Raw genomic sequence first — 21,973 nt, 5'->3', positions numbered from 1 at the left:
AAAAAGGGCAGGTGCTCTAGCGCCACCTAGAGTCTATCTGTGCACGTCCCTGGCCTTACCCCAGCATACGGTTTTGTTTGTCTGCGAACGGTATAGCGCGAGCGCTCCGATTAGATGATCGAATTCCTTGTATTATTGGAATGTAATATATATAGGCCTATTGTATGAAAATACACTTTGTTGCTAAAGTTGAGTGTTGAACAAACGCACAATGTCATAAACGAGTGTCCTAGTCTCACTCTGCAGCCGCACGGAGGCGCCTGGACAACATTACCCGACGTTTGCTTTCTAAGCCCGATCTAGCCTTTGTTACATTCTTTCTTTTTCGTTGATAAGCACGATGCTTGACTATAAACCCTTTGATTAGCTTCTGCTGGTGACCAGTGGTGGAAAGTAACTAAGTACATTTACTTAAGTAGTGTACTTAAGTACAATTTTGAGGTATTTGTACTTTACTTGAGTATTTCCAATTTCCAATACTTTTACTTCTACTCCACTACATCTCAGAGGCAAATATTGTACTTTTACTCCACTACAATTACTTGAAAACTGTAGTTACTTTTCAGATATAAATTATTATATTATGAAACATACTTTAATCACTTTTGCCCTATTTTATGCCCAGGCTATTTGAAAATAGCCGATCTACAAGCTCACAACGCATCGCGGTGCGACGCGTTGTGAGCTTGTAGATCTGCTATTTTCAAATATTTTAGTACTTTTACTTTGGGTACTTGAAGTACATTTTGATGCCAATACATTTGTACTTTTACTCAAGTAAATTTTGAATTCTGGACTTTTACTTGTAACAAAGTATTTCTATAGTGCAGTATTGATACTTTTACTTAAGTAAAACATTTGAGTACTTTTTCCATGATGCCATGATGCGCCCTGTTCCCGGCATGAGGGACGTTGGTTAACAAACGCTAACTGTCATCTCTGGTTGTTGCTTTTAATAAGCCTTCGCTAGTAGTGAAAGCTATATATACATAGTATATTGTGTAGAGCTTATAGCAGCGTTCATAGCTTGTGTTCAAGGTTTAGTTAAAGGACGACTTCACCACTTTTCAACATATCTTCATATAATAGGTCCTCACTAATGCTCATGATAAAATGATACAATCTTTTCCTACTTGGTCTGTGTCTCATAGGAGGGCTGTGGACAGTCCAGAAACCCGTCTACCAGTGACATCATCATTAGGCAGGATTTTCTTTTCCAAAAAGATTACAATTTTTTTATTCAGATTTTTATTAAGGCGAGAACAATGGGATCTATTATTGCATTGCAAATTTCCAGGAATACAAAGCCTGCAGTTTCTATTAGCTTGGATTCCCCATCGATGATGTCACTGCTAGACGGGTTTCTGAACTGTCTACAGCCCTCCTCTGAGACACAGACTGAGTAGAACAAAATGGTACCATTTTATCATGAGCATTAGTGAGGACCTATTATATGAAGATATGTTGAAAAGTGGTGAAGTCGTCCTTTAACAGCTATAGTGTATAGCTCTGTTGTTGTTAGCCTAGCTGGTAGCCACCAGTGGCTCAAGCTTCTATTATGCAGCTATATTGTGTATAATCTATAGCAGCGTTCATAGCTTGTGTTCAAGCTTTAGTTAACAGCTATTGTGTATTAGCTCTGTTGTTGTTAGCCTAGCTAGTAGCCACCAGTGGCTCAAGCTTCTATTATGCAGCTATATTGTGTATAGCTTATGTTGTTGTGATTAGCCTATTTGGTACAGGCAGCGTATGCGCTCCCTTCCTCCAGCACATGGCCTCTATTTTGAGATAAAGCTACAAGTAATCTGTAGCTCAGTCTCCTATTAAACCCTTTAAGCCCTGAAGAAGCATCTGTGTCACTTTTTGATTTGAGCTAAAAAGCATTGTTTTACACTTTGGCTATTCAAAAATAGCAGATCTACAAGCTCGTAGCGCGGCACCGAGTGCCGCGCTACGAGCTTGTAGATCTGCTATTTTTGAAAAATCGTGAAAATGTGTGCAAATCTTTTAATATATATATATATATATATATATATTTCGCTTTAAAAAAAATATATATATATATATATATTAGGGGTGTGCCGATATATCGTCCCGCGATATATCGCGATACGTTTTCGCGACGATATGTATCGTTTTGGGAAAAAAAATATCGTTTTGAAAAATTTTTTTTTTTTTTTTTTTTTTTTTACACCTATCAAAATAATCAGGCATGTAAACAGCCCCGAGGTGAAAAGGGTGACAACATGTTTTTTTTTTCGGGTCAGGTGTCACACTATTGCCCTATTTTGATTCAAAACGGCTGAAAAGCTACAAGTTTGCATGTCTGAATAATGCAAAAACAGAATTATTTGTTTGCATTTCCTTTTTTTCTCCCCCATTTATTTTCATAATAAAAAAAGTGCGTATCGAAATCGTATCGAAGTTGTGAGCCAAATATCGTATCGTATCGTTTCGTGAAATTAGTGTATCGGCACACCCCTAATATATATATATATATATATATATATATATATATATATATATATTGTTATATTGTTTTTAAAGCGAAACATTTTAACTCTAATCTTTGCTTCCGGGGGTCCCTGGAACATATATTTTTAGATGGGGGTCCGTGGCCAAATACATGTCATTTTGGGGGTCCTTGACATGGAAAAAAGAACCACTGATATACGTTTTTTCCAAAAAACTGTTGAATCCCCCAGAAGCAAAGATTTGAGTTACAAATGTTCGCTTTTGAAACTCAAATCTCAAGATTTGCAAAAAAAAAAAAACGATATTTCTAAAATAGCAGATCTACAAGCTCATAGCGCGGCACTCGGTGCCGCGCTATGAGCTTGTATATCTGCTATTTTTTGAATAGCCAAAGTGTAAAAAAATGCTTTTTAGCTCAAATCAAAAAGTGACACAGATGCTTCTTCAGGGCTTAAAGGGTTAACAGCTATCGTTTGTGAAGTTTCACATTTGAGATCCTCTCTCGGACTTCTCTGTTGACATGTAAGCTGCCATCATGGAGTACAACTAGCAGCTTTCTTTCCACTGTGGTCTTTGCTACCACTGAAATGTTGAAGAAGTTGTTTACGGCATTTTCTTAGTTTTTGATGAGCGCGCTGCTTGGCTAAAGCCCTTGATTAGCCTCTGGCTCTGCGGGTGATGGCAGCTGTAACCAGTGGTGGAAAAAGTACTCAAATTCTTTACTTAAGTAAAAGTACCAATACTACAATATACAAATACTCTGTTACAAGTAAAAGTCCAGAATTAAAATTTTACTCGAGTAAAAGTACAAAAGCATTGGCATCAACACGTACTTAAAGTACCAAAACTAAAAGTACTAAATATTTGAAAATAGCCGATCTACTGTATTTGAAAATAGCAGATCTACAAGCTCACGACGCGTCGCATCGCGACGCGTTGTGAGCTTGTAGATCTGCTATTTTCAAATAGCCTAGGTTTAAAATAGGTTTAAAGTGGTTAATGTATGTTTTATAATGTAATAATCTACATCTGAAAAGTAACTAGTAACTAAAGTTTTCAAGTAAATGCAGTGGAGTAAAAGTACAATATTTGCCTCTGAGATGTAGTGGAGTAGAAGTAAAAGTACTGGAAATTGGAAATACTCATATATATATATATATATATATATATATATATATATATATATATATATATATATATATATATATATATATATATATTGCGTAGAGCTTAATAGCAGCGTTTAAGCTTTGTTAACAGCTATTAGGTATAGCTGTCTTGTGGTTGTTATTAGCCTAGCTGGTACGAGCAGCGTACACGCCCTCCCTCCAGCATATGGGCTTTCTGATGTAGCTGCAAGTAGTTTGTAGCTGAAACTCTTACTAACGGCTATTGTGCATAGCTTTTGGTTATTAACCCTTGAAGCCCTGAAGAAGCATCTGTGTCACTTTTTGATTTGAGCTAATAAGCATTATTTTACACTTTGGCTATTCAAAAATAGCAGATCTACGAGTGCCGCGCTATGAGCATGCAGATCTGCTATTTTTGAAAAATCGTGAAAATGTGTGCAAATCTTTGAATATATATATATTGTTTTAAAGCAAAAAAAAATAACTCGAATCTTTGCTTCCGGGGGTCCCTGAAACATATATTTTTAGATGGGGGTCCGTGGCTAAATACATGTCATTTTGGGGGTCCTTGACATGGAAAAAAGAACCACTGATATTATGGCGACATAAGTTTTTTCAAAAAACTGTTAAATCCCCCAGAAGCAAAGATTTAAGTTACAAATGTTCGCTTTTGAAACTCAAATCTCAAGATTTGCAAAAAAAATAACAATATTTCTAAAATAGCAGATCTACAAGCTCGTAGCTCATAGCGCGGCACTCGGTGCCGCGCTATGAGCTTGTAGATCTGCTATTTTTTGAATAGCCAAAGAGTAAAAAAAATGCTTTTTAGCTCAAATCAAAAAGTGACACAGATGCTTCTTCAGGGCTTCAAGGGTTAAACGCCATGACTATGACAGCCTGTCCGTCCGCCCCCCGTCGGGTGGACGACATCTTAAACCTCCTTTCCTTGCCCCAGAGAGGCCACTTGGATGCCAAGCGGCACACGGACACAGGAAGATCAGGAGGTCACAGCCGTGTCTCCTTGCCCTGGCCCCGCATACCAAGGCAACGCCTCCACCGTGTATAATGTAAATAATCAGGGCGGGACCAACCCCCCCCCCCTCCCCCCCGCCTGATCAGCCTACGGGCAATTTACCTATCTGGAGAGCAGGAAAACCTGCAGACTTTCTCTTCCGTCAAAAGGCTCCCATCGGGGAGTGGTGCCTCCATCCAGAGGTGGTGTGTACACCACCTGGGGCCTCTGCGGCAGAGGTGGACCTCTTAACCTCTGACCGCGTCGACCCACCCGGTTCTCCTTTAGCGGAGACAACCAGCCCTCTGGGCCAAGATGCACTGGCTCACCCTTGGCCAGAGGCACTGCATATGCCTTTCCACTGCTTCCTCTGATACGACCAGCGCCTCAGAGAGTTCTTCTTCAGGAGGGGTCACACCATGCCACTAGTGGCCCCCTTCTGACCAGGGAGGACTTTCTTGGTTTCCTCTGTTGCACAAGTTTCAGTCGCAGGGCGCCATGGCGCCTGTCTCCCCGACAGGAGAGGTCGGATCTGGCATCCCAATCCTCGACACCTCCCCGACTGTGCGTTTGACTGCCAGAGGGCCCAAACCGCTGGCTGAGCAGCCGTGTGGACCCAGTCAGGCATAAATGGTAAATGGTTCATTTATATAGCTTTTATCCAAAGTAGGGGTGTGCCGATACACTAATTTCACCAAACGATACGATACGGTATTTGGCTCACAAGTTCGATACGATATCGATACGATACGATACGCACTTTTTTTATTATGAAAATATATGGGGGAGGAAAAAAGTAAATGCAAACAAATAATTCTGTTTTAGCATTATTCAGACATGCAAACTTGTAGCTTTTCAGCTACAATAGCCGTTTTCAATCCAAATATGGCAATAGTGTGACACCTGACCCGAAAAAAACAACAACATGTTGTCACCCTTTTCACCTCGGGGCTGTTTGCATGCCTGATTATAATGATTGTAAAAAAAAAAAAAAAAAAAAACGATATTTTTCCCCCCAAAACGATACATATCGTCATGAAAACGTATCGCGATATATCGGCACACCCCTAATCCAAAGTGCTTTATCCAAAGTGCTTTACATAGATTGTGCATTACAGGCACACCATCCGGAATGCAGGAGCACCATCCACCAGGCTACAGAATGATAACAGACGGAAGCTGTTTTCCAACTGTTGTACGGGTCAGGGTGAAGACCCCAGTGCGTTGCTCTGTGCCTACTTTTCTGGAGCTTCTGCAGTCCCTCTTAGACAAGGGCCGATCTCCTTCTACTCTTAAGAGCGTACATACTAGCAGCAATATCATATTGACGTGCTAGGATCTATAATGGCACAGCCCCTGAGGTTGCATCCTCCAAGAGCCCTGAGAACTCCAGCATGGGATCCCCCATAGTGCTGGATGCGCTATGCAGGCCTCCCTTTGAGCCCCTGGCTCAGGCAGAGCCTAAGTGGGTGTCATGTAAGACGGCATTCCTCCTGGCCTTTACCTCAGCGAGCGTGTCAGCGAGCTGCACGCCCAGTCTGTCAATGACTTGCGTCCGAGGTGGAACTCAGACGGCTTAGGCGTCACTCTGTGGCCAAACACAGCGTTCCTCCCTGAAGGTGCTGTCACATTCGCACCTCAACCAGCCTATAAGGCTAGCACAGTTTAACCCTCCACCAGGAGAGTGGATGGGCAAGCTGAAACTGTTGTGCCCTGCACGGGCCCTGAGAGCCTATGTCAGACCTTCTGCGTGCATTCAGCGGTCAGAGCGGCTTTTTCTTTCTTATGTTGGCCCTAACATAAGTTGCGCTCTCTCCAGACAGCGCCTGTCCCACTATATTGTGGATGCCATCAATCACGCTATGGGGCGAGTAATCGTCCCCCGCCATCTGGCGTCAGGTGCCACTCTACCAGGAGTGTCCTCATATCATGGGCTACTGTAGCATATGCTTAGTGTGGGCAAAGCATAAATGTTATAGGACCAGTTTACTGCAGACAGAGGTGAAAAGTGGAGGGATAAATTATATTGATGGCAACATTAAATTAAATAGACAAGAGACATGATTGAAGCAAAATAAACTGTATTCATCAAAAAGGAAAATAAAGCAAAACATACAACAGTTCATAACTTTCAGCAAGGTATCGAAGTAAGTCCAACAGAGTCTTTCAAAGGTCAAGGTATTGTCTATGGTCAAGTCAGAGGGAAGTGGCAGTGTGAGGGCAGTGTAGTGGGAATTGTTACTTGAGGGGATAATCAAAGGCTGCTGCTCTTTGGCCTACTCCAGGTAGGACAAACTTCATTTATGGTTGGGTTCGGGTTAGTTGGCTCGCCATCATGATCCTTTCAATCAAGATAAATAAACCTGGCCTGGAGTCATAGAAAAGGCCAAATTAATATCAAATAACCAAAAGCAGATCTACAAGATCATCGATCAACTAAAAAACAGCTTATCTACAAGCATTTCATAACTTCCAAAATAATTAAATTCCAACCAGAAACAATCAAATTAGAACAAACATTTCAATAAACAAAACAAACATTTGAACCAACTTGGTTCAAATGGGAAACAAACATTTCACTCACCAATTCAATCAGTTTCAATTCATGTAGTCACAGCCAGCAGGTTTTGCCAGCAACTTTGGGTGGAAGTCTAAAAGCCACAATAAGTGTATTTAGTAATTTGATCAAATGTAACAAGTTTGGAAAATGTGAGTATTGTTTGGAAATGAGTACAGACCTGCATCAGCCCCAGAGTGATGTGCACCTCACTCTGCTACTGCAGACTGACTCTGCTTTATAGTAGGGTGTGGCTGTGATTGCAATTGCAAACACTGGTGTGACTGATTGATTGAGTGAGACTGAGTGTGAGTGAGACTGAGTGTGTGTGTGTGTGTGTGTGTGTGTGTGTGTGTGTGTGTGTGTGTGTGTGTGTGTGTGTGTGTGTGTGTGTGTGTGTGTGTGTGTGTGTGTGTGTGTGTGTGTGTGTGTGTGTGTGTGTGTGTGTGTGTGTGTGTGTGTGTCTCTCTGTCAGTGACACACAGACAGCAGTGACTTTTGAAACCCTTTTTGAAACCTGGGTTACATCCTCCCCCCCTAAATCCATGCACGTTCCGTTGCATGTTACATTACATGGATTTGTGGGTTGGGAAAAGACATAGGCACACCCTTCTCACTTAAAGCATCAGTGTATGCTGTAGATCAACTTTGAAATAAAGATTGTACAACATTAATCAAAGGGCTGCCCAACTTAGAGTATTGAAACCTTTTAGGCTCTTCTCTGCGTCTACTTGAACGCCTGAGTGAACTTCCAGCTTCAGGTTGATTTGTAATGACAGGTTCAGTGGATTGGTCAATTTCAGGTTTGTTAGATATTGCTCCGTCCGGTAAGTTTCCGTCCGGTAAGTTTCCGTCGGGTTGTGTATTGATAGGTAAGATTTCCTCCACAATTTCAGGTAAGTTGGTCCTTCCATCAGTGGTGTCGGGTAAGTATTCCATTTCAACAGGTTCAGGTAAGTGTTCCATTTCAGCGGATTCAGGTAAGTGTTCCATTTCAGCGGATTCAGGTAAGTGTTCCATTGCAGCAGATTCAGGTAAGTGTTCCATATTGCTGTGTTCAGAACATTGATCCTCAACAGTTATGTTTGTCTCCATCTCACCTCCAGTATTAAGGTTGTGGTCCACAGTAAGCTTAACTGTTGGCTGAACATGGCTTGGTAAGACCCAATAATCTGAATCCTCCTCTGCTGGAAAGTCTACATCAGCAGCATCAGTTTCATTGTCACCAGGGTGATGACGGGTTCGTGGCCTACGGACAGAGATGGGCTGAGGGCATTCTTCCTCTGCTGTCATGGGAAGAAACCCACAAGGAAGGAGAAGATCTCTATGTAATGTGCGTTTAGGCCCATTTTTGTTCTCTGGCCTTACAGTGTATACTGGAAGATCTCCTGCACGATCAATTACAACATAGATGTCTGCTTCCCATTTGTCCGCCAGTTTGTGTTTTCCACGAATGCGCACGTTTCTGACTAGGACTCTGTCCCCTACCTCAAGTTCTGAGGTAGTTATCCTTTTGTCAAAACGAGCTTTGTTCCTTTCCGCTGATTTCAGAGCATTTTGAGAAGCTAACCGGTAGCTCTCTTCCAATCGGGATTTGAGATTTTGTACGTACTGAGAATGAGATTTCGGCTGATCTCCTCTCACAGGTAAGTTGAAAGCTAGATCAACTGGCAGTCGAGGTGAACGTCCAAACATAAGTTCATACGGAGTGAACCCGGTTACTTCATTGCGGGTGCAATTGTAAGCATGAACTAAGGGCTTCACATATTCTCGCCATTTGGATTTTTGCTTGTTTTCCAGGGTTCCCAACATATTGAGCAACGTCCGATTAAACCTTTCAACAGGATTTCCCCGTGGATGGTACGGAGTTGTTCGACATTTTTGGATTCCTGAAAATTCACATAATTCCTTGATCAACTTAGATTCAAAATCAGGTCCTTGGTCAGTGTGCAGACGCTCAGGGATGCCATAATAGACAATGAAGTTATCCCACAAGCATTTAGCTACTGTCTTAGCTTTCTGGTTGGGAGTGGGAATAGCAAGGGCAAACTTAGTGAAGTGGTCAGTTAGTACAAGGATATCCTTTGTATTGCTTGTATCTGGTTCAAGACTAAGGAAATCCATGGACACCAATTCAAGCGGGCGTGTTGCTCTTATGTTCACCAAGGGTGCGGCTTTCTCAGGAAGAGCTTTTCTGCGTATACAGCGATCACATGTCTTGATTTTGTGCTCTACAGCTGCAGACAATTTGGGCCAATAGAACCTTGAACGGACAAGATCAAGAGTTCTTTCTATGCCCATGTGACCCATGTCATTATGTAAGCTTTGCAAGACAGTTGCACGCAGCTCTTCGGGTAACACAAGTTGATATGAGATTTGTTCATTCTCTTGTCTCCTTCGGTACAGGATATCATTCTGCAACTCCAATCTATTCAACTCCCTCAGAAGAAGTGGAAGGTCAGGAAGCTCCTTCCTTACAGTTGGAGGAACCTTTTCTCCCGTTTCCAATTGGAAAATGACCTCACGAAGGCTTGGATCAGTCCTCTGCTTCTCTTTAAGATCGAGATGGGATAGAGAAGGAATGACAGGTAAGCCATGTTGATCCTCTTCGACATAGCTGTCAGGAATTGCATCAGCAGAAAGTGCCAAAGACTCCACAAGAGTAAGGTCATGAGGGTCATTGTGGGATCTGACCAAGCTACTCTGACAGATGGCAGTGACGACATCGGAGGAGACATCCTCAATGGAGCCATCAGCCAAGTGTTGTTGGGTAAACCGGCTAATGCGATCCTTCTCTTTCTCAGACTGGCCATCATCTAGATACATTTCATGTGGTCGCCTGGAGAGACCATCGGCATCCAGATTTTCTTTACCAGCCCGGTACTGAAGCTTGAAGGAGAAAGTGGACAAAGCAGCCAACCATCTGTAGCTGGTTGCGTCTAACTTTGCAGAAGTAAGTATGTAGGTAAGGGGATTACTGTCTGTGACTACAGTAAAATGACACCCATACAAGTAATCGTGGAATTTTTCTGTTACACTCCATTTGAGTGCAAGAAATTCCAATTTATGAGCGGGATATCTGGATTCACTGTTGGACAGACCACGACTGGCAAAGGCAATAGCTCTCAGTTTCCCATCCTGTTCCTGATATAGAGCGGCTCCAAGTCCAGTGGTACTGGCATCGGTATGCAAGATGTAAGGTTTCTTGGGGTCTGCAAAACCAAGAACAGGGGCAGTGGTAAGTGTTGCTATGAGTCTCTCAAAAGCATCTTGACAGTCAGGTGTCCATCGACCCCCAAAAGGATGTTGTGGATTGTGATATTGATCACATGTCCCTTTACCCTTTGTGGGTTTGCGTGATGGTGGATATCCTAGAGTAAGTTCGTTAAGGGGCTTCACTATGTCAGCGTAGCTCTTTATAAAGCGACGATAGTAGCCCGAGAATCCTAGAAAATATCTTAATTCTTTCAGGTTCTTAGGAATTGGCCAGGATTTTAATGCATTTACTTTTTCTGGGTCTGTTTCCACTCCCTCTTCAGATACGATATGTCCTAAGTATCGAACTGAAGTCTGGAAGAATTTGCACTTTTCAGGTGACAGTTTTAATCCATATTCCTTTAAACGGTTGAGTACCCTCATCAGCCGGATTTCGTGTTCTTCCAGTGTGTCGGAATAAATGATCAGATCATCCAAGAATACAAGAACTTGCTTTAGGTGTATGTCTCCCATGCATCTCTCCATCAATCTCTGGAATGTGCTAGGTGCATTCGTTATTCCCTGTGGCATACGGTTCCACTCCCAGAATCCAAGTGGTGTAACAAAAGCTGTTTTAGCCTTGTCAGCTTCATCCATTTCGATCTGGTAGTATCCAGATTTCAAATCAAGCACTGAAAACCATTTGGACCCTGTTAGTGCTGAAAAGGTCTCTTCAAGATTAGGTAGCGCATAAGCATCCTTCACTGTTTGAAGATTGAGTTTCCGGTAGTCTATAAACAAACGTACATCGTTGTTTCGCTTCCGTACAACCACAATGGGTGAAGAAAAGGGTGATTCAGACTCTCTAATAACACCGGCCTCCAGTAAGTCGTTGAGATGCTTACGTACTGCCTCGATATCTTGAGGATGAATAGGCCTGGCACGATGTTTAAAGGGAGTTTCATCATGCAGTTTAATGTGATGTTTCACCTTGTCTGTGCACCCAAAGTCTAAATCATGCAGCGCGAAAACCTCAGGCAATGCACGAAGCTTGTTGGTGATATGCTCTTTCCATTCTTCGGACAGTGGAGAATCACCAAAGTTGATGTTCAGGTTCGATTTCTGACTTTCAGAGACTGGGGGAGTTTTTACATTGTGTTGTGAAAGAATACAATAGAAAGCGCTCAGCTCTGCAATGACACAGTGTGGTGGAATGGTAATGTCTTGATCAGTTTCATTTGTAATCATCACAGGAACTTTGTAAGGTGCATTTGAAGGAAGAGTGCTGAGACAACTCTTGACACATAGGCCACCAGGTAAGTATGACTGGGTGGGATGCTCTACTATCACCCAGCGGTCTCCAGGTGGACTATGGACCTTAGCTGAGCCTTCAAGAATGACACTGTGGCATGCAGGAATGATGGTAGGTGTCTTGCTAAGCATCCTTACAACTCCAACACTTCCATCTCGGTTCTGTTGTTGACGTAACTCAAGTGTTTTGAGTACTGCTCGGTATCCATACTGACTGGGTTGATGACGTATGGTCTTGAAACCAAAGTATTGGTCAAAGAGGACATCAAGTGTATTGGTTCCTATTAGAACTGGAGATGGAGTTGCAAATGGAACTACAAGTGCAAGGGTTGGTATGTCAATGTCTGTTCCCACAAAGTCTTTGGGAAAACGAATGGTCATTTCCACATAACCCAAATATGGAATAGCCTGTCCTGCTGCACCCTCAACCTCCAACAGATCACCAAGAGGTTTGATTGGTTGATCAGACAGGTTCTGCTTATAAAAGGACATTGGAACTGTGGTTACTTGAGAACCAGTATCCATAAGACAGTTGAAATCAGTGCCAGCAATGTTGACTATTGCTGTGCATGTGGAACCGACTAATCCTTTTGGCAGCTTAAGGACTGAATTCTTTGCACTTGACATGTTAAGTAGTTTTGCACTCCGCTTGTGCTTGCGTTTTGGACATTCTTGATCGGTTACAGTCCCCGTTCGTCCCACAACAGGAACTGGTTTTAGTTTAAATGGTCCGGGTTTTGTCTCTCCCATTTCTCACACTTGGAATTGAAGAGTTTCCTTTTCTCCGCCACTAATGTAGGATTGGGTTCATTGTCACACTGTGGTCTAATGTGACCATCCTCTCCACATCGGAAGCAGTATCCGGGTTTTGGTCTGAAGGTTGTGTTTGTCTGTGAGGATTGCACAGGTTGTTTAGCAGTTGCATGTGATCTCTTTTTCTCAAAGGGTTTACTGTTACTAGCTGACCTTGGAGAGAAGGAATTTGTCGCTCTCTGCTGGTTAGCTGTGAGAGATGCTAGTTGGGCTTGAATCTCTGCCATTTGCTTTGTGAGTGCTTTGAGTGTAGCAGACATTCCTTGTTCCTCTGTATCACTGGAGGCAACTTGCCAGTTAGATGTCACTTTCTGTTTCGTAGTTCCCAGATGCCGTTTCATGCGCATTGCTTTTGCTGCTTCACGATCCTCTTCTGTACGCAAAAGCAAGAGCAACTCAGAAAAGGATGGAGGATTTTCCTTCTTGTGTTTCAGTTGAAGCTCTGAGAGAAGGGCATTATCCCAGCATCCTCTACAGAATTGTTTTAGAAGATGTTTATCTACTTCTTCGACAGGAATGCCACCTCTTTTGACAGTGAGGTTCAAGATTACATGAAGACGTTGCAGGTAAGCAGATGGTTTTTCAACTGCATCTTGAACAGTATCCTTGAATTTAGTATACAGGTCATCACCATCTTGGACTGTGCCAAAAGCAGAATCAAGCAGTTGCAGATAAATAGCAGGCAAAGTGTCTGGATTCAAGTGCTTCACCATATCTACAGCTGGAGGAAGAAGGCTTTCAAGGATCTTTCTGGATCTCAGAAGATCAGACACAGCAGGATCTTTCATGATTAAATCAACACTGGATCTCCAAGTATCATAGTCAGCTTCCTGAGAGGGTCTAGGTACCTTGCCGGAAAAGGCTCTCAGTAGTTGAGAAGAAAACATGTGACTCGCTTTGTCCTCACTTTTGACAATGTGCTCAACAACATAACGCTGGATTTCAGGAGGGTTGAGATCATCAGGAGCAATGGAAAGTGGTTGGGGTGAAGGTTTCATTTGCTCTGGTTCCTCTGTTGACTTGAGGTCAGCAATGGATTCACCAATTTGAGACATCATGTCCTTAAGAACTTCCTTGTAGTCCTTTCCACTCATTTGAGACAAATTCTTTAAATCAGCCAAATAGGATTTGGTCTTGGTATTGCCTATCCTGTCTGTATACATGTCCGACAGAAGTTGAATGATGAACGTATTTGATTTGTCATCTTGTAGTAGGCATGAGTGTGTAAATTTCAATATCGGTGGTATTTTTAATAACCAAAAATGTAGTGTGAGGACTTCTTAATATCTTAAGGATAATCAAATTAATAACTATAAGTTTGGAATTATGAGTATTTAAAATCAAGAGTCAAAAACTTAACGAGGCACCATGAAAATCACTTATGACTAAACACAAGCTTAATTTGTATTTAACCTTAACTTTAAACCACCAATAAAATAATCAAAGATTATGAAATAATCAGTTATTATTTTATTTCAATAAATCTACAAGATCTGAAGGGGAAAATGTTCTTGTCTCGGCAGAGCCTTCTTAAGATGTGTGTCAACATATGTCAAGGTTCTATAAGGAATAATAATTCAACTTGAGCGATGACCAAACTAGATTTGATATTAAAAAATATATAAATTTATTCAATCAAACCTAAGCTAGGCTTGCAACATTTAATAAAAATGGAAAATCTCAACATTAAATATAATCAAGGTTTTAACTGGATTCAGATGGAGGCTAAACCTAACTTAAAATCCTGTAAGAAAACAACAGTTAAATGAAACAAGAATGATATGCCATGAGCAGCTGAATTGATCTTATTCAAGAGTTGTTCCTGTGTTTACCGCACATCACAGTTGTTATGTGATGTGTCCGATGTCCAGTGATGAACGTTGTCGGTTTGTGACAACTTGGTGGAATTCACGCTGGTTTTAAGGTGAAAACGTGAAGTTGTAGTTGTCGATCCGTCCTATTGTCTCACACAGTCCTCTGAGGAGCCAGTTGTGGCAGAATGCTGCCCACGTGTTGTACCTATGGTCAGGCAAGAACGCAGTCGTCGTAGCGGTGAGCAGGGGCCAGTCAAGAGCTTTGTGGCAGGCTGTACTATCTTTAGGGATGCCTAGGCCAGGCAGAAGAGAAGCAGCGGAGACACAACTTGGTCAGGGTCAGATCGTCTGGGGGACCCCAAGCTGTTGCTTCTGGCTTGTGGGAGAATCAGGCCTTCCAGTCACGGAGGTGCGGTGTGAAGAGCTTTGTGGGCATCTTCTTCTTCGCAGTCCCTTGCTTCCTCGCAGAGAGGGGCTTAGGTCTCCCGAGGCTGGGAGCTTCCGAGTTAAAGGTGTTTTAAAAGTAAAGAGGGGGGTTACACACAGCGCTTATATACGTTGCGATGAGGTAACATGAGGCTGTTGCAACACACATGTTCTTCCGAAATACATATGTTGTTGTTTTGAGGCAAAGACTTGTCCAGAAAGATGTCCTTCTTGGGAAGATGAAGTCATGCACTCGTGCATTGCTCATGGCTTAAATTACACATATTCTGCAAATGTCGTGTTTATTTTATTTACACAGTTATTACAAACCATTGAATCCAGTGTAGTAAACTACGATGAATATGGTGCAAATAGTATATGTCCTAATTACAATAAAAATCATGATTAATGAATTGGAATGATTACATGAATGAAACATTCAAACATTATGACATGAGTGGTGACATGAATGGTTACTTGTCAATAAGTCAGAGTGTTATCTGTGAGATGATAACATAATCCAATAAAGGGAAACAGTATTATAATCCAAGAATCCTGATCCATTCTGGGATTCTCTGTAGTCTGTAGTGTTCCAGTGAGTTTGCTTTGGAGACAAACATCTGAAAATAGAATGGACCAAGTTTCGCAAACCTTCAAAGCGAGTTCTCAATCACTCTTAAAAGTCAAACCTTGCGTTAGTGAAATTAGATGCAAACTTCCATTTGTATCCATGGTCCAGATCCTGTGGAACATTCCAAGGGTCAATAGGTCAGTTTGTGGAGCCAAGGCTCCTATGACGATGTAGATTGAGCCATCAGTGTCAGACAGTTAGAAATACTTGCTGTGTCCATTTGTTCATTCAATATTGTAAGTGTGGAAACTGTATAAACAGTAATTGTGCTGTTATATCGACCGATAGTTACTACAATCTTTGGGATATTTGTATGGCAGAAGAGGCTCTAGAGACAATAAAGCACTCCCTGAAGAGTATTCAACAAACAGATGGTTGTTAAATTCGGATTCAGTGTCTTTGATTATGTCAGACCTATTAACAGCCCCATATCCCTTTAAAACATCCAATACCTCCTTATAATCCTCTGTTTCAATTACCCCATTCACCAAAACTGCGTTTGGGATTTTGATACCAATTTTGTCAAATATCTCCATGATTACAATATCAATTTTAATTTAAATGTTGCAGCTAATCTCCGCCACCGTTGGCCCGGTCGCTGTGAAACTGTGCGCGCGCACACACACACACACACACACACACACACACACACACACACACACACACACACACTCCCTGGATGCCACAGCAGAATCTCTGTCCCACATTTTTCAGATCAGCCTGTCATAGCGCCACCATGAGGCCGACTTTTGCAAAACCCATTTTTGGATATTACTCCTACAGATTTTGTCCAAAAAACACGCAAATCGGTACACAATATCTCTAGTCATGTGATCAACACGGATATGTCCCATTTTACATATTACATCCTCTTTGGCTAAGGTTGTCTTCCAAAGTTTGCACGATTGGTCTGTTTTGAACAAAATGCCTCAAATCATGAACACAGCATGCGATTTCCGTGAAATTTCACAAACACATTCCCACTAGGCCGAGGAAGAAATGCCACCCTTTTCACATTGGCCTGTTATAGCGCCACCAGCAGGTCTAATTTTAACACATTTATGGAACAAAATGCCTCAAATCATGAATGCTCTGGCCGATTGAAAGATCTAAGAATAAATGGCACCCTTTTCACATATTTTCGTATTATAGCGCCACCAGGAGGCCACAATAATCTGACCTGTTGGAGACCTCTAGTTATGTGTGTTACAGTGGTGTGTATATTGTAACATGGGTGTTTGTTATGTGTGTTACAGTGTTGTGCATATTGTAACATGGGTGTTTGTTATGTGTGTTACAGTGTTGTGTATATTGTAACATGGGTGTTTGTTATATGTGTTACAGTGTTGTGTACATTGTAACATGGGTGTGTGTTATGTGTGTTACAGTGGTGTGTACATTGTAACATGGGGTGTGTGTAACAGTGGTGTGTACATTGTAACATGGGTGTGTGTTATGTGTGTAACAGTGTGGTACAGTGTGATGGGAGTAATTCATTGGAGCCTCGTCATATCCTGTCTCGTCACTCTCTGCCAATCACTGACCTGCACTGTGGCATGATGGGAACTCAGGCCAGAGTGGCCACTTCCTCATTGGACCAGACCGTTAAGGTAAATGTTCTGAAAACTACACTAAACTACACTAAACTACACCTAAACTACACCCAAACTACACCTAAACTAAACTACACCCAAACTACACCTAAACTACACCTAAACTACACTAAACTACACTAAACTACACCTATAAGACTCTTCCTCATTGGACCAGACCGTTAAGGTAAATGGCCGCGTTTCCCAAAGAGATGCTGCGTAGAGATGCTGCTCAGGTCCTTACGTGGGTCTAACGTGTGTCCTCACAGGCTGCACAGTACCTTAGCAGGCACGTAGATTTCAGGTCATGCGTCGCGTACGCAGCTTGCATAAGAGCCTCCTACACAGCTGGGGCGAAACCTACGCTCTACCCTCATTAGTAGCAGGTGGTTGTGCCCTACGTGCCATCTAAACTGGCTTCAGGAGACACCATCGTCGTAGGTTCTCAAGTGCACAGAGTTACGTGTGTTCTAAAACTACATTCGGGAAACAGCATGTACGTAGCCTACTCCCCGCCTACTCCTGGGAGAGGCGTAGCCCTGAGTGCTGTCCTACGCAGCAGTTTGTTACGAGCGCCCTGGGGCGCTCGTAACACCCATCGTAGCGAAATAGATCTATGAAAAGACAGACCACATACACACACACACACACACACACACACACATATATATTTATTTTACAGCCGGGCCGGTGCGTAACGTGCCTACCCAAAAAAAACAGACATACAAGCTGTCAACGCACTGCGACATGCCGTGTCGATAGCTTGCAGATCTGTTCTTTTGGTAGGGCGAGCGGCTGCGGTGCTTCGTCCTCTATGCATGAACCCGAAGTTTACAAATCGTACTCTCACGGATGATCCGATAATCTAATAAAAATATTAAGCATATGCCAAGTTAACTAAAGGTATATAAATGATGCTGAGCTAAACATGTTTCCTTCATTTCGAAGTTTTATAGTTACACGTTATGATGAAAGTCCCCAGTTCCTCTCACGAAGTGACAGCTGTTGCGCTCGCCATGTTTATGAATGGTTAAAACATCTTTTGAAAATAGCAGATCTGCAAGCTCACAACGTGTCACAAGCTTGTAGATCTGCTATTTTCAAAAGATTTTTATGCATAGTAGACTTGGGAAATGGGACATTCTGGGATCGAACCCGAAGCTCCCACTCGCCAGTCCGACGTGTTACCAGTCATGCCAATAAACCTGCCCGATAGCCAGGTCTATTGCACGCCACTTCTGGCTAATTTGAGTGTGGGGGCTACACATATAACCAGCGCAGCAGTTCCTCCTAACAGCCGCTCGCCCCAAAAGAACAGATCTGCAAGCTATCAACACGGCATGTCGCAGTGTGTTGATAGCTTGTATGTCTTTTTTTTTTTGGTTAGGCTCGCACGTTACGCGCCGGCCCGGCCGTAATTATTTATTTATATATATATATATATTGTGAAGACTGAACCAAACCAACACTCGGAGACGGTATGTGCGAAGGCCTCACAGGGCGTTTTATTAATGAATACGGCACGTCCACGGGGTATTACCCCGGTGCCGTCTTGTTATTACGGTTCAAATCATAAATCAACAATAAAGCAAACTTTCAACCCAAAAGGGCTCAGGGTCAATAAAGTCTGTGCGTAATCCCGCACCTCCTGTCCACGGACGGACTGTACTCACATCAGGTCCTAGGTTGCCTACAACAAAGGGATACAGACATTAGACTCCGATCTATATAACACCAGGTAAATGAGGAGGAGAATAAGTGGGGGGTCGCTTACCGCCTATGCACCTGTCTGGCCAGCGTGGAGAGTCAGTCCATACTGAGGCAGAGACGGTGCTTTTACTTTGTTTGTGCGCTCCCCAGCTGGGTGCCACAGCTGCGCTCACTTCAGGCTGATTCCACAGGTAGACGGCCAGGCCCCGCCTGGCTGTGCACCGCCTCTGCCCCCCTGACTCTCCCTGCTGAGGTGCTTACCTGGCAGGCTGTTGCCTAGCGACACCCCACAATATATATATATATATATATATATATGTGTGTGTGTGTGTGTGTGTGTGTGGTATTTTTATGATCCATTTCACTGTATATATTCGCAAAGGGTGTTTAAACTGCTGTGTAGCGTAGTTTACGTAGGCTCTGTTCCCTCCAATGTTATATTTATAAAAACACATCTAGCAGAACCAGCCTTATTACACAGTGTGTGTAGTTGTGGGAGTTGTCCTCAGGTCAGATGTTGTGTATTTCTAATTTGTGTGTGTGTGTGTGTGTGTGTGTGTGTGTGTGTGTGTGTGTGTGTAGTTGTGGGAGTTGTCCTCAGGTCAGATGTTGCTCTCCGTTCTCTTTGATGTTGGCATCATGTCTGTGACCCTTGACCCCTGTGAGTACTTCCTGTTCTGTGGAGGAAGTGACGGAAACATCTTCCAGGTGGCGCTCTGCAGCCAGGTACCATTTATATACCCTATTATTATTATTATTATATTCACTCTGCAGCCAGGTACCATTATTATTATTTTTATTATATTCACATGGGCCTTTTAGAGCGCCACCAGGAGGCCGATTTGTACAAAACAATTTTTTTGACACAGTACTCCTACAGATTTTGTCCAAAAATCCCGCTAATCATGAACGCAGCGTCTGATTGCAGTGAAACTGTGCACGCACATTCATGCTACATTGAGGAACAAATGCCACCCTTTAACATTGCCCTATTGTACCTACTGTACTATATACTATTATACACCAGGAGGCCGAATTTTGCACATTTCTTTTTGGGCGGTGTAGCCGCCCCTATAAGTGGGGTTGGGACATTGACATTTGCTGCACTGTGATTGTCTACCATTGTACACCCCTCTACATTAGTACACCCCTATGATGAAATTAATAACCTATAAATAGCACCACGCACTTCAAAAATATTACTTTTTTTTAAGTGAGCTTCCATCACTGTGATGACCACACCGCCCACTTCACACTAGGTGTGTTTTTTTTTATATTACTCCTACAAATGTCCAAACATCACGCAAATCGGTACACATTATCTCTATAGTCAAGTGATCAATGCGGTTCTGTCCGATTCTTCATATTCCATCCTGATTGGCGAATACCGAACAGCTGGCCCACAATAACCTACCTGACCTGGTGGAGACCTGTGCTCCAAGGAGCGTTTTTTCTAGTTCTTAGTTTATTTTTAGTGTGTGTTTATTTTTAGTCTATTTATAATTCCATTTATAATTGTTTTTTGTGTTTATTTTTATTTAGAGTTTAAGTCGCGAAAAAACCTTCCAGTCAGACAACGATGGAAACCAGGTGTTCAAAGGACACAGGTAAGAACCTTATTCCTAAAAGTAACCTCAGTACACTATGCCTAAACGAAACCTAACCTTATTCCTAAACTTAATCTCAGTAAAACTATGCCTAAACGAAACCTAACCTTATTCCTAAACGTAACCTCAGTAAACTATGCCTAAACGAAACCTAACCTTATTCCTAAACTTAATCTCAGTAAAACTATGCCTAAACGAAACCTAACCTTATTCCTAAACTTAACCTCAGTAAACTATGCCTAAACGAAACCTAACCTTATTCCTAAACGTAACCTCAGTAAACTATGCCTAAACGAAACCTAACCTTATTCCTAAACTTAATCTCAGTAAAACTATGCCTAAACTAAACGTAACCTTATTCCTAAACGTAATCTCAGTAAACTATGCCTAAACTAAACGTAACCTTATTCCTAAACTTAATCTCAGTAAAATTATGCCTAAACTAAACGTAACCTTATTCCTAAAATTAATCTCAGTAAAACTATGCCTAAACGAAACCTAACCTTATTCCTAAACTTAATCTCAGTAAACTATGCCTAAACGAAACCTAACCTTATTCCTAAACTTAATCTCAGTAAAACTATTGCCTAACCTTAAACTTATTTCTAACCTTATCCTCAGTAAAACAAATAAGAATACTAGAAAATGTGCTCCTCGGAGCACAGGTCTCCGCCAGCGGACCCGTGCTATTTTAATACTTGTACTTTCTCTTCCAGAGATTGTAGCAATCTTTGCTGTGTCATGTTGTCAGCGTTTGTGGTTCGTCTTCGTTTTTTGTCATTTAGGGATTTAAGTGTTCTTTTCTGTTTCTTAGCTTGGGCCTTCTGCTGTCGACGTTGCGCCTTTGCTTCTTCACCGAGCTTCAGACGATGATTTGCTGCTTCTTCAGTTTGCGTAATGGGAGTTAGTTGCATTGTGTGATCTCAGCTGTGATCTCAGTTTGTACTGGAAAGTACTGTTCCTGATTGATCCTGTCTGATCTCCAAGCCGAATGTTAGAGGATGCTAACCAAGAGGAATGTTAGCTTGGCTGATGGATAGGTGTGTCTTACCTCACTTCCAAAGACATAAATAGTCTTTGGAAGTGACACACCTATTTATAGGATTTTATTTCGTCATGCGTCCCTCTAGCCAATCAAAAGCATTGGTGACAACATATTGTCACTTGTCACGTGAAGCTTGACCAATGTTAGCTTGGCTAGGGGAGGGGGGACACACAGCGGGACGGGAACGAAAACATACTCTCCACCGCTGGCGGAGACAACAAGCACCGCTGGTCCGCCAAAAGAATGGGGGCGAGCGTGTTTAGGGGCGAGTCTGCTGGTTAGCACCATGGCCACATCACTGACACAAAGCCAACATAAACACAGCACTGGCAACGTAATCATATTAATATACAGCAAAGCAAAACTTGTTTTTAAATCTCATTTCCATGATATCCTGGTAAAGTTATACATAATTCATACAAGTATTTGGATAGTAGCCTATTTTACGTTTTTATATTATTATTATTATTATCTCAGTCCCCATTTTTTTCTTTTTTGGGGAGGTTGCTCTGCGTGCCACCAGAGGGGGCTTTGCGTAGCACCGGTGGTACGCGTACCATAGGTTGAGAACCACTGACATAGCATTGTTAACAGAAATGGCTTCTGATAACATTTTAGGTGAGAAATGGGCTGTGTTTTACCCATATGTATTAAT

General features: G+C 42.2%; 1 protein-coding gene across 1 annotated transcript in view; it reads left to right on the top strand.

Moving 5' to 3' along the window:
* wdr18 (WD repeat domain 18) overlaps window positions 1-21,973 on the top strand; it is a 51,896-nt gene that overhangs the window by 16,063 nt on the left and 13,860 nt on the right. The window contains exons 5-7 of the mRNA XM_084057642.1: window positions 16,833-16,974; window positions 19,249-19,392; window positions 20,209-20,273. Of these exons, the coding sequence (XP_083913768.1) occupies window positions 16,833-16,974; window positions 19,249-19,392; window positions 20,209-20,273 (351 nt within the window). The remainder of the gene's footprint in view (window positions 1-16,832; window positions 16,975-19,248; window positions 19,393-20,208; window positions 20,274-21,973) is intronic.

This window comes from Gymnoscopelus microlampas (assembly GCF_963454915.1).
Source record: "Gymnoscopelus microlampas genome assembly, chromosome: 5".
In the NCBI taxonomy this organism is placed as follows: domain Eukaryota; kingdom Metazoa; phylum Chordata; class Actinopteri; order Myctophiformes; family Myctophidae; genus Gymnoscopelus; species Gymnoscopelus microlampas.
The sequence above is the reverse complement of the archived record's forward strand: the minus strand, read 5'-3'. Positions and strand labels throughout refer to the sequence as shown.